Here is a 13,242-nt window from a genome sequence, read left to right on the forward strand (position 1 = left end):
TTGTTGTTTAAAGACTAGTTAGGTGGTAAACTCACGAGTAGAGTAAGAAATTCACGACAGTGTTGGAAAAGAGTGTGACTGATGAGAAGTCACTTCAAGAGCAGGATGCTGCCGGGTGGGAAGTGCAGCTGGGTGGGGTGGTTTAATAAAGGGCAGCCAGTTTATTTCAGCTTTCCTCAGCCTCTACATACTGCTCAACTCAGGCTCCTTCCATGCATGCGAACGCTCTTTGATTCTAGACCCTGTCTCAGGACTTATATCAGACACAACAATTTGCACTGGTATTTTCCAACAAAAAAAGGCACTCAATGATGACCATGGTGTTCCTGGGCTTAACCACAATGAAGGGAACTCAGAACAATATCTCGGTTAAAATAAAATATCCAGTTCAGAGTAAGACCACGGACAACATTTCAAATAGGGGGACAGTTTGTTCAAGTATACACCTCACACTGAAATGCAAATGCGTGAAGGGGAGGGAGGGGTAAGAGGGGGAGGGAGGGGTAAGAGGGGGAGGGAGGGGTAAGAGAGGAGAGGGGCATGTACGGTGTGTGTGTGGGGATAGGGGAGGAGTGTACGGTGCATGCGGGGATAGGAGGTGTATGGTGCTTGCTTGGGCGTGGGAAGCGTGGACGGTGTGTGAGGGGGAGGGTAGGGAGGCAGGTAGGGTGCGTGCATGGTGTTAAGGTGGTGTTTGGGGGGTATACGGTATGGGGAGGGTTTGGGGGGGAGGGGGGGGGGTGTAGGGTGCGTGGGGGGGGGGGGTGAGGTTCTGTATGCATGTGAGTGAATTACCTGCAATGCTTTGTTAGCTTCTTTGATGGTCTCGATTTTGAGCTTTGACCTATAAAAAGTGAAAGAATGTATTCCAAGAGAATTGTAAAAAGTACAAATTTTTACAACACGGCTTGTAAAAAGTGAAATTTCAAAAGAGCAACACAAACTAGCAAAATACAATAAAACTCAAGCCGTTTCAGAGTGACTGGGAACTCAAAGAACCTGTCTGCAGGATTCATTGTGAGATCTCCCAGTGTTCAACTTTCTGCTGTAGATTCAAGAAAATGAATAAATACCAGAGATTAAAATATTGCGAGACATACCAAAGGTGGGCGGTGAGGGGGTGGTGGGGTGGAGCGGGGTGAGACAGACAGCAGACATGTGGTGGGGAACACACTGAGTGACTGGGCGGGGTGGTGTGTGAGAGAGAGAGAGACAGATGATGGGGTGGAGGGGATTAAAGATTATAGTGCCAACATCAGAACCAGAAGAAACGGAATATTGGAACAGGAGGCTATTCAGCCCCTCAAGCATGTTCCCCATTCAATCCAAGGGATTTCAAAGCCACCCACACTGTCTCATACCATACCGCACCCCCCAGACAGCCTACAAGCACACACTCCGTAATATACCACACAAACACAACCAATAGTTGATCTAAAGTAGATTTATCCCTCGTCGGTTCCTCACATTGCTCCAAGAAATTAACAAATAAACCCCACAAATTCATTTGTTAGACCATTCTTGCCAATTTGACTGACCCAGTCTATAGGAGGATTAATGTCCCCCACAATTATTACATTGCCTTTGGGCAGGGAGTGGGGTAGTTGTGGTGACTATTCCTAGTCACTGGACTAGTCCAGAGACCAGGATAATGCTCTGGGGACCAGGGTTTGAATCCCACCACAGCAGATAGTGAAATTTAAATTCAGTAAAAATCTGGAATTAGTGATGACCCTGAAACAATTGTCAATTGTTGCAAAAATCCATCTGGTTCACTAATGTCCTTTCGGAAAGGAAATCTATCATCCTTATAGGTCTGGCCTACATGCGAGTCCAGATGCACAGCAATGTGGCTGACTGTTAACTGCTTTCCTGAGGGCAATTAGGGATGGGAAATAAATGCCAGCCCAGCCGAGACACCCACATCCCATGAAAGAATTAAAAAACTGCTCCAATAAATTAGTGTTTAATGTTTGCTATATATAGTCCCACCAGTATTTTTTTTTAAACTCGTGCTTTTCTTAATTTCTACCCATACTGATTCTCTACTGCATGATCTTCAGAAACTAGCTCCTTTCTCACTAATGTCCTTTTGCCACTCTTCACTATCAGGGCTAACCCTTCCTCGTTGCCATTAACTTAAAACATTGTGCGCAAGTCCTCACAATGCTCTTTCACTTGATACACTGACAACACCTATTGACAATTTAACACTCAGCTTCATTTTAACATGATTTGCCACAGACGCCCTCCGCTGTGGCCTGCCTGCTCTCAAAACCTTTCCTCCCAGCGCTTCTCCTCTCACCCTCAGTGTTTCTTCCCGCTGCTGTTGCCCCATTCCCAGGCTCCCGGTCCCGGATCTCGGCTCCCACCCTCTTGCCTTAGGCCTCAGGGTCTATTCTTCTCCTGGTTGCTGCCGCCTCTGCTGGTGATGAACTCCCACCAAAGTCCTCCACTCCATCTATGATTCACGTAAAGTCAAGACTTTCAGCGATGCAACCACAACAATGCATAAGGACTTACTGTATTTATTTCTCAAACTTGATTATGTCTCTGTAATGTCTCTAATGGTGATTACATTTAACTCATGGGCAGCACGGTAGCACTGTTGCTTCACAGCGCCAGGGACCCAGGTTCAATTCCCGGCTTGGGTCACTGTCTGTGTGGAGTCTGCACGTTTTCCCCATGTCTGTGTGGGTTTCCTCCAGGCTAACAAAGAACAATGCAGCACAGAAACAGGTCCTTCGGCCCTCCAAGCCTGTACCGGTCATATCACCTTTGGCCAAAATCCTCAGCATTTCTTCGTTCCTCTATGCCCATCCTATGCATGTTTTGTCGAGATGCCTTTTGAACGCCGTTAATGTATCTGCTTCCACAACCTCCCCTGGCAACGCGTTCCAGGCACTCTTCACCCTCTGTGTAAAAAAACTGCCTTGCACATCTCTAAACTTTGCCCCAAGGACTTTAAACCAATGCCCCCTGGTGACTGACCACTCCACCCTGGGACAGAGTGCCTGGCCATCCACTCTATCCATGCCCCTCATAATCTTGTAGACCTCATCAGTTTACCCCTCAATCTCTATTGTTCTAATGAAAACAGTCCGAGTCTATTCAGCCTCTCCACATAGCTAATACCCTCCAGACCGGGCAACGTCCTGGTAAACCTCCTCTGCACCCTCTCCAAAGCCTCCACATCCTTCTGGTAGTGTGGTGACCAGAATTGTGCGCAATATTCCAAGTGCGGCCCTACCATGGTTCTTTACAACTGTAGCATGACTTACCAGTTTTTATACTGGATGCCCCATCCAATGAAGGCAAGCATTCCATATGCTTTCTTGACTACCTTGTCCACTTGTGTTACCACCTTCAAAGATCTGTGGACTGGGTTCTCTGGTTTCCTCCCACAAGTCCTGAAAGACGTGCTTGTGAATTGGACATTCTGAATTCTTTCTCCCTCAGTGTACCCAAATAAGTACTGGAGCGTGGCGACTAGGGGATTTTCACAGTAATTTCATTGCAGTGTTCATGCAAGCCTACTTCATAGGATCAAAGAATTTACAGTGCAGGAGGCCATTCGGCCCATCAAGTCTACACCAGCCCCTGAAAGAGCACCCTACCTAAGCCCATACCTCAACCGTATCCCTGTAACCCAGCAACCCCACCTAACTTTTGAACACTACAAGGCAATTTAGCATGACCAATCCACCTAACCTGCCTGTGGGAGGAAACCGGAGCGCCCGGAGGAAACCTACGCAGACACGGAGAGAACGTGCAGACTCTGCACAGAGAGTGACCCAAGCCAGGAATCAAACCCAGTTCCCTGGTGCTGTGAAGCAACAGTGCTAACCACTGTGCTGCCATGCCACCACACTTGTGACACTAATAAAGATTATGAACCTTTCATTTCATTTATTTTTAAACTTATATTTCCTGCATGAACTTCACTTAATGAAGAACAATTTATTTCTGTGCCTTCCTTTTTAAAAATAAATTTAAAGTACCCAATTTTTTTTCTCTCCAATTAAGGGACAATTTAGTGTGGCCAATCCACCTAACCTGCACATCTTTGGGTTGTGAGGGTGAAACCCACGCAGACACGGGGAGAATGTGCAAACTCCACACGGACAGTGACCCAGGGCCGGGATTCGAACCCGGGTCCTCAGCGCCGCAGTCCCAGTGCTAACCACTGTGCCACCTGCCGCCCCATCTCTGTGCTGTCCTGTCCATTCTGCTTGACCGTACACAAATCACATCATGTTTCCCTTCACCTGAACCCTCCCCTGTTAGTCTAAATTCCTATGCAGGGCAGCACAGTGGTGCAGTGATTAGTATTGTTGCCTATGGCACTGAGGACCTGGGTTCAAATCCCGGCCCGGGTCACTGTCTGTGTGGAGTTTGCACATTCTCCCCGTTTCTGCGTGGGTTTCGCCTCCACAACCCAAAGATGTCAGGTTAGCTGGATTGGCCACACTAAATTGCCCCTTAATTGGAAAAAAAATAATTGGGTACTCTTAAAAAAATTAAAACATTTAAAAAAAAAAGTTTCAAATCCTATACACCTTGGTTATACGATTGGCCAGGACACTGACCCCAGCCCAGTTCAAGCGAAGCCCATCCCAATGTAATCACTCAACTCTTCCCCAACTGATGCCAGTGCCCCATGAATTGAAACTCCTTCCCACACCACTGTGAGCTACATGTTTAATTCTCAAACCTGCCTGAGCCTATTCCAATTGGCGCATGGCTGCAGTAACAATCCAGAGAAGATTATTTTTCATTTTCTTTGTTTTAATTTTGAACTTCGCAAACTCTCTTTGCAAACATCATTCCTGGTCATTTGTTCCCATGTGAACGACAACAACTGGATCCTCCCGTCACGAGGGAGGTGTCATTAACGAGGAGGCACCCCTCCTCACACACTGTTCTGTACTACCCCACCACACACACACACACACACACACAACCCCAGATATTGGCAACACATTTATATGGCCAAGGATGGGAAATAAACAAATTTCCCAACAATGTGATCAACAAGATGAATGGGATGGTTTACTCGCTCAGTTTGTAGCCCAACTCCTGTAGAGCCTGCTCCTGTTCATCACAGATGGTCTGCAGTTGTCCGTTCTCGTCTTGTAATCGAAGAAATTCCTGTGAAATAGAATTGAGCTCAGATATATCAACTGGCTCTGACCTTCAGTTTATGAATCCATCTGCGTACAGGCCTTCCCCACTGGTCACAAGCTACCCAGGTGCCATGGACCCCTCATACTTTACCCAATAGAGAGCCTGGTCCCTGTGGATACCCCCAACCACCCCATGGCAGAGCCCAACCCTGTTAACGCTACCCCCTACTTTTGTCTAACTGACCCCAACTCCCACTACACGGCATTTGACCATTGCAATGATGAGAAATTGTGTTATAAGCAGTAATTGCATCTGGATTTCAGACACAGTAGTCAAGTAGTGTGCAAGTGGCCATCCAAGGCCATGTGAGAGGAGAAGCAAGTATAAGAGGAGGGAGGCAAGAAAAATGAGAGGTCAGTGGGCCGTGTGACAGCACAAGAGTAAATGAGTCAGAGATAACAGTGAAATCAAGTCACAGGACAGAGAGCATAAAACAGAACGAGAGCACTGACAAAATACTGACCAAATCAAAGGGAGGTGTGAAACTGAAGCAGGGAAAGAGATTGAGAGAGAATCACCTTGGCTGACAGCATTCAAGGGTAAGGTGATGTTTTTACTGAGCTGGGCCAGCTCTCATTTTCATACAGTGAGTGAAACTATATAGATGGCAAGAGAATCAAACACTTTGCTGTCAGAAATGACATGTGAGTTGCATGTTTCCAGTACCTTCTTCAGAGTGCTAAGTTGCAGTGTTTGTGTTCTCAGTTCTGAGGTAGTTTCTCTCTCCCTCTGAAAATCATTCTGTAGAGCCAGTCTCCACTCCTTCTCAATCTTCAGATCTGTTTCCAGTTGGACCCTGTTAATTCACAACCAGCTCAGCCTCCAACCACATGGTACTGGCACACAAACACATACATTGCACAACACGCAACACACATTAGGGAGGTGGTGGCATAGTGTTATTGTCGCTGGACTAGTTATCCAGGTTAATGCTCTGGGGATCTGAGCAGATGGTGAAATGTTAATTCAATAAAAATCTGGAATTAAATGTCGAATGGTGACCGTGAAACCATTGCCGATTGTTGTAAAAACCCATCTGGTTCACTAATGTTCTTTAGGGAAGGAAATCTGCCACTTTACCTGGTCTGGCCTACATGTGACTCCAGATCCACAAAATGGGGTTGACTTTTAAATGGCCTAGCAAACCACTCAGCTGAAGGACAATTAGGGATGGGAACAAATGCTGGCCCAGCCACATGCCATGAATGAATAACAAAACAGGGTGTGAACCCCCCCAGAGGAAAACTCCCAGGAAAGGAAGTTAGATGATTGAAAATTAATCCTGTTGAGCCCAAGAAGGATTTTAGTTTAGAATGCTCACGCTCAGCATGCAAAAAGGTTCATGCCCAAAAACAGTCAAGCAGTCTGAAATACTGATTGGGTCAATATGATGGAAATACAGATAAAATATTTTATAAATTGGGCACTGAAGATTTGACAATTAAAAATTGGTATGCACCTCTAATAGCATTTGTCACCATGAGGTTTGAATGAGTTTACATTCAATATATGTGGCAGGAGTGACTTTGCTGGGCAGATAATGGGGTAGTACTCTTCAGAAGCAGAGAAGAATTGATTCTTGGTGCTAGCCAGGTCCCTGGACCAGAGTTAGGGGAGGTATCAGACACCTGGGACGGGATCCTCCGACCCCCCGCCGGGTCGGAGAATCGCTAGGGGGGGGGGGGGGGCGCGTAAATGCCGCCCCCGAATTCTCCGAAGGGTGAAAAGTCGGCGGGGCGTCAATCACGCCGCCCGCCTCGGAGAATGGCAGGGGTGGGCGCGAGACAATGGACTCCGGGGATGCCCATGTTCTCCCGGCCAGATGGGCCAAAGTCCTCACGCCGGCGTAAACCAAAACACCTTTTTAACGGCGTCAACCAGTGCTGATGGTTGACACCGTCCAGCGTGGAGGTAGGTCATGGCCTGGGACGTGGCCGCAGTCTGTGTGTGGGGGAGAGGTGTGTGGGTGTGCGCGCGGCTGAGGGGGGGGCTTCGGGGAAGGGGGAGGTGTGAGTGCCGGCAAGGGGAACGGGGGGGGTGAGTGCCGGGTACGGGGGGGATGAGTGTGCCAGGGAGGGGAGTGCCGGGGAGGGGGGGGGGAAGAGAATGAGTGCCGGGGAGTGGGGGGAAAAGAGAGAGGAGGAGATGAGTGCCGGGGACGGGGGACGGGGGGGGGTGCGAGGGCAAGGGAGATTGTCCGCCTGGCCAGGTGCCATCCATCCTCCAACGGTCGCGCCCATGCCACCTGGCTGGGGGGTACGGGGAATGATGACATGCCATCGTCCATCCCCCCCCCCCGCAGGCCGTCATGTTTTCTGATCAGCCAGCGATGTTGGCCGCCATTCTCCATGTTGCCCTGGAGGAGGAGGAGCGTGCCAGAGAGGCGGCGCAGGCTGCCGCAGAGGAGCATGCCGCAAAGGGGCAGGCGGCAGCCGCCCAGGCTGGAGGGACACCCACCCGACAGGACGAGGAGCAGGGGGAGCACATAGTGGAGGAGGGACACGAGGAGGGGGAGGAGGACGTTGCGGCGCCACGGCAACGGAGGCACCCAAGGAGGCCCCGTGTGTACTGGCCCCGACTGTCGTACCAGGACCTCACGGACCAGGAATGCAGGAGGAGACTCCGGATGAGCCGGTAAACCGTGGCACACATCTGCCACCTGCTGGCACACCTGGCACTTGGGGGAGGCACCCTCTCCCCGTGTCCGTCAAGGTCACGGTGGCCCTGAACTTTTATGCCACGGGGTCATTCCAGACGCCAGGTGGGGACCTGTCCGGCATCTCGCCGACATCGGTGCATCCGGCCAGTGACAGACGCCCTATTTGCCATTGCGGACTGCTACATCCGCTTCCCTGTGGACCGGGCCAGCCACGATGCCCGGGCCATGGGCTTCTCTGCCGTGGCCAGGTTTCCCATGGTCCAGGGCGCGATCGATGGGATGCACGTCGCCGTGCTGCCAGCTGCAGATAACAGGGCCGTGTTCACCAATAGGAAGGGGGCCTATTCCATGAACATCTAGGTGGTCTGCGATCACCGCATGATTATCCTGCACGTCTGCGCCCGGTACCTGGGAAGTGTACATGACTCATACGTGTTGTCACGGTCTTACATCCCCGGCATGTACGAGGGACGCCACCCCCGGCTGAGGGGCTGGGCGACAGGGGTTATCTGTTGCGGTCGTGGCTGATGACGCCTATACGAAGGCCACAGAATGACGCGCAGAACAGCTACAATGATGCCCATGCAGCAACAAGGGGTGTGATAGAGAGGTGCTTTGGAGTGCTCAAAATGCGTTTCAGGTGCCTGGACCTCTCTGGGGGCGCCCTCCAGTATCCGTCAGATAGGGTCGGCCGCATCATTGTGGTGTGCTGCGTCCTGCACAACATAGCCCAGCAGAGCGGCGATGTGCCGCAGGCAGAGGAGGGCCGAGTGGAGGAGCAGCAGGAAGAGGCGCAGTCCTCCCCAGATGAGGGGGATGGGGGCAATGGTCAGGGCAGACAGGCTAGACATGGGCAGGTGGCTGTCCATCGTTACCGGCTGGGCCAGCGGGCACAGGACAGGCTGATAGCCGCCCGCTTCACTGACTAGGGGGCGTGGTAATCGGCGAGTATGGCCACATACCGCACACCATGGCAACACCCTCACCCCCCACCCAGCGCCCTCAGCCCCCCCCCCACCGAACCACACCCACATGCACACCACCCCTCCATTGCAGATCCACCTGCTACACGACGGCCGGGCTCTCACCGGCGCCTGTGGAAGCGTGTCTATTGCAGGCCATGGAGGATGATGACAACCCGCTCTGCAATGAGCTCCTGGCTCCACATCATTGGACGATGTCTGACCCATGGCCACAGTACCACCATCCAGCCGGACCATCCCTGCATGGGGCTGTGACACTGCAGCGCACGGTCCCGTCCTCTGACGGGGGGATGGTGAGGGCGGCCCAGGGGGAAGGGGGCAGACTCACCTGAGGCCGACGTAAGACCACCCCTCACACACACTGGTGCTCAACGTTCATGACACCCCCGCACACTTCGGACAGACCACAAACGCAGCTTCTGTAGGTGTTAGTGATTTTAAGAACAAACAGTGCATACACGTGTCCTAGCCCCTAAAACTCATCTGTGCTCTGCACCCGTGCCAACTTACTCAGTGTCTAATTGGTTGGCCTTATGGGCCCTTTGACTACACCTAGGTGGTTCCCCAGACGGTACAGCAGAACTGGAGGTGGACTCCTGCGATTCCTCTGACTCGGGATCCCGTTGGCGGTCGTTTCCTGGGGCGTCCTGGCATAGATGGGCCAGGCTGCGGCCCGGGCGACTGGGATGGCGAACTGCCAGCCTGTCCTGCCCGTTGCCCACCCGATTCACCTAGGACGGAAGGGGGAGAGTCCGAGGTGCTGCAGTGTTCCAGGACCTCCCCTTCAGGGGGACCAGGGATGGGCGCCAGCAACTCCTCCTCCCTCGGGGTGCCCATTGGCCCCCAGGCCTCGACATGGGTCGGGGGTGCGAACGGACCGGCCATCCGACGCCCCTCCGACACCTGGCGCTGCCAGTCCTGGAGGCCCATGCTGGTATCGACAAGGGTCTGCAATGGAGCTCAGGGGGTTGGCCACCCCTGCCTGTGACTGTGCGACTCCAGCTAGCACATGGACAATGGCGCAGATGCCCTCAGCGATGGCCTGCTGAGACTGGGCCACGGCGTTGAGAGCCTCTGCCATCTGCCACTGGCTCATGGCCTCCTGTGAGAGGGCAGCCATGTCCTGGGCCACAGAAGCCGCCTGCACGGAAAGCCCCAGGCCTCACAAACCGTTCCCCATGTCTGACACCGTCGCACCCATTGCCTCCACCGCGGACGCCACCCGTGCGGTGTCGGCCTGGGTGGCACGCATGACCGGCACCACTCCCAGCTCCTGGACGCGGGTGGACTCCTCCACCTGCGACTGCAGCTGCTGCAAGCCGGCCGTCACCCTCTTCGCTCGTCCCAGGTTCGGTGGTTGCATCGGGGCTATGGGTGGGTGTGGTAACTCCAGGAACCCGGGATCCATTTGGGCGGCAGATGTCCGCTTGCGCCAGGATGCCCTCCGACCTCCCGGCCCCTCTGCTGCTCCTACCTCCACCTGCTGTACCTGTACGGCTGTGTTGTGCGCACCAGTGAGTGTACCAGACGCCTCATCACTAAAGTGCCCAACCGAGGTGAGTGTCTCTGCGATGGTGGAGGGTATTGGAGACAGCAGTGGCGTTGTGTCATGCGCATCGTCCAACTCTTGAGTCTATGGTACTTTGGGGTGGCGGTTATTCTCCACCCATCCACTCGGTGTCACTGTCCTGTATTTCGGTCTCCTGGGTAGGGGTGTCGTGGCTCGGCTGCGACGAGGTCCTGTGGCTGCCCCACTCGTTGCTGGGTGGCACACGCCTGCATCGCCGCACCCGCACGAGACGGGGCGTCGTCTCCCTATTCCTCCAGGTTTCTCAGTCTCCCGTGGTCACCCTGGGGCATCCTGCGGGCGTCGCGTGCCAGAGAGTCCGGGTTTCGCCGTCTCCCGTGGTCACCCTGGGGCATCCTGCGGGCAGTCAGCATCTGCGGGGATAGATGCCTCGGCGTTTGCTCCTGCGATACACAATGAAGCATGCATGGTTAGACACGCAGGCGGTGATCAGGTAATATGGGGGAGGGGAGATATGGGGGAGGGGGGATATAGGGGATACGGGGATATGGGGGAGGTGGTATATGAGGGATATGGGGGAGGGGGATATAGGGGAGGGGGATATGGGGCCGGGCTGTCGGTGGATCACTTGCTGGTGGGCCCCCGACCTCTGCATTGGCAACCTCCCGGTCCTCAGGTCCGCCAGCCAGTTCCAGGGCCCTTTCCTCATTTAGGTGAGTGGCCTCTCATCAGCTGGGCCCCCTCCAGTCCTCTCACGCTCTCTATTGTGTGCGCGCTTCTCCTGTGGGGGGGCGGGTGGGTGGCAGGGGTAAAAGGCAACAGTGTTAGACAGGTATATGAATGCACGCCATCGGTTGCGCGTATAGTGCAGAGGTTAGGGTTGGTTTCACCTGGGGGTGTGCCGTACATCGGGCAGGGAGGTGGAGGGGGGACTCACCCTGGCTGCCCTGACGAGGTCGTTCACCTTCTTGTGGCACTGGGTGCCTGTCCGTGGTGTCAGAGCCACAGCGGTGACGGCCTCTGCCACCTCCCTCCACAGACGCCGGCTGAGGCGTGGGGCGACTCTGCGGCCGTGTCCGGGGTACAGGGACTCCCTCTTCTCCTCCACTGCGTCCAGGAGCGCCTCAGCGTCGCGGTCCTGGAACCTCTGGGCTGCGTGGCAGGCGGCCATCTTGTCGGGTCTTCCGGGGTGGGGAGGGCGCGTGTTTTGAGCCGTCACGCCATGCGGCGTCATGTCACCGTCCACGTCAGGTGACGCCATTGAGTTGTTTGGGGGGGCCCCAACGCCGGAGTGATCCGCGCTGTTTTTGGCGCCGGGTCCCGGACATCGCGCCAGTTTTCAGAGAATCCCGCCCCTGATCTTCCTGGAGTGCAGTCTACATAGAACATACAGTGCAGAAGGCGGCCATTCGGCCTATCGAGTCTGCACCGACCCACTCAAGCCCTCACTTCCACCCTATCCCCATAACCCAGTAATCCCTTCTAACCTTTTTGGTCACTAAGGGCCATCTACCATGGCCAATCCACCTAACCTGCACGTCTTTGGACTGTGGGAGGAAACCAGAGCACCTGGAGGAAACCCACGCAGACACGGGGAGAACGTGCAGACTCCACACAGACAGACAGTGACCCAGTGGGGAATCAAACCTGGGACCCTGGCGCTGTGAAGCCACAGTGCTATCCACTAGTGCTACCCCCAATGTAGACTGTAGACTGAGACCGTGCTCTCTAGTCAGCAGCAGACAGGTGTGACATGCTCCAGGCTCAAGCTTGAACACATACAGCAGGTAAACGGACAGTACCAGTTCAGTAACTAGAGTTAAGTCCATTAACTGGGACAAAGTTGCATAGTTTGGTATTTTTCACTGCATGGGGAACAAAAATACAGGTGTTCCTCACTCTGTACTATTCATTCAAATATTACACGCAGGATAAGCCAGTTTGTTGACTTACAGGTGGCTTTCATTTCATCTTATCAATGTCAGAGCAAGTCAGAGAAAGCACACATGGCGAGGGCCTATTTACTGCCATCCTCTGATCCGATCCCATTATTGAATGACGAGAGAGTGGGCTGTAAAATCATAGGGGACGGGATGCTGACTGGTGGGAGTGACCAATAGGCACTGGGCCCAAGAGAAAATCCGCTGTAGACATCAAAGTAACACATTTTTCACAGGCAGTCACCCTACAGACTAATAATTAGAGCCAGACTTTCAGGAATGGAATTAGGAAACAATTTTTCAAGCAAAAGGCAATAGAAGTTTGGAACCCTCTTCTACAATTGGCAATTGATGTTACACAACTATCAATTTTGAAACGGAGATTGCTAGATATGCTAGATAAAGGACACGTGGTTAAAAAAAAAGAAGAGTGCCTGGTGTTAAGTTGTAGATCAGCCACGACTGCTTTGAATAGCAGAGCAGGCCCCAAATAGAAAATGCCCACCCCTGTGCTTCTTTACACCTTTGATTCCCCACTATTTTGGGAATGAGTTTTATGCCTTCTACTCGGAAGACGGTCACAAACTATTTATCTACCATTTCCTTATACCCCATTCATCGCTCTCCTAACTAAATTTTTAAACCACGTTTACTTTCACTACTCTCATCCTTTTTCACTTACCTATAGAAGCTCTTACAATTGGATTTTTCTCTCCCTTTAACAATTTTTGGGCTGCTTGTTAAAACTCTCCTAAACCTCAGGATTTCTATTCTTCTTGACAATATTAAAGGCTCTTATTTTAATATACCATCCTTTTAAAAGAAATTTAGAGTACCCAATTATTTTTTCCAATAAAGGGGCAATTTAGCGTGGCCAATCCACCTACACTGCACATTTTTGTTGTGGGGGTGATAATCTCACAGACACGGGGAGAATTTGCAAAC

At 52.5% G+C, this 13,242-nt stretch overlaps 1 protein-coding gene across 1 annotated transcript in view; it reads right to left on the reverse strand.

Annotated features, from left to right (window-relative positions):
• The window catches only part of rufy2 (RUN and FYVE domain containing 2), a 187,885-nt gene that overhangs the window by 14,123 nt on the left and 160,520 nt on the right, over positions 1-13,242 (reverse strand). The window contains 3 exon segments of the mRNA XM_072478783.1: positions 796-844; positions 5,057-5,151; positions 5,854-5,983. Of these exon segments, the coding sequence (XP_072334884.1) occupies positions 796-844; positions 5,057-5,151; positions 5,854-5,983 (274 nt within the window).

The sequence above is a fragment of the Scyliorhinus torazame genome, chromosome 16, assembly GCF_047496885.1.
Source record: "Scyliorhinus torazame isolate Kashiwa2021f chromosome 16, sScyTor2.1, whole genome shotgun sequence".
NCBI classification, from domain to species: Eukaryota; Metazoa; Chordata; class Chondrichthyes; order Carcharhiniformes; family Scyliorhinidae; genus Scyliorhinus; species Scyliorhinus torazame.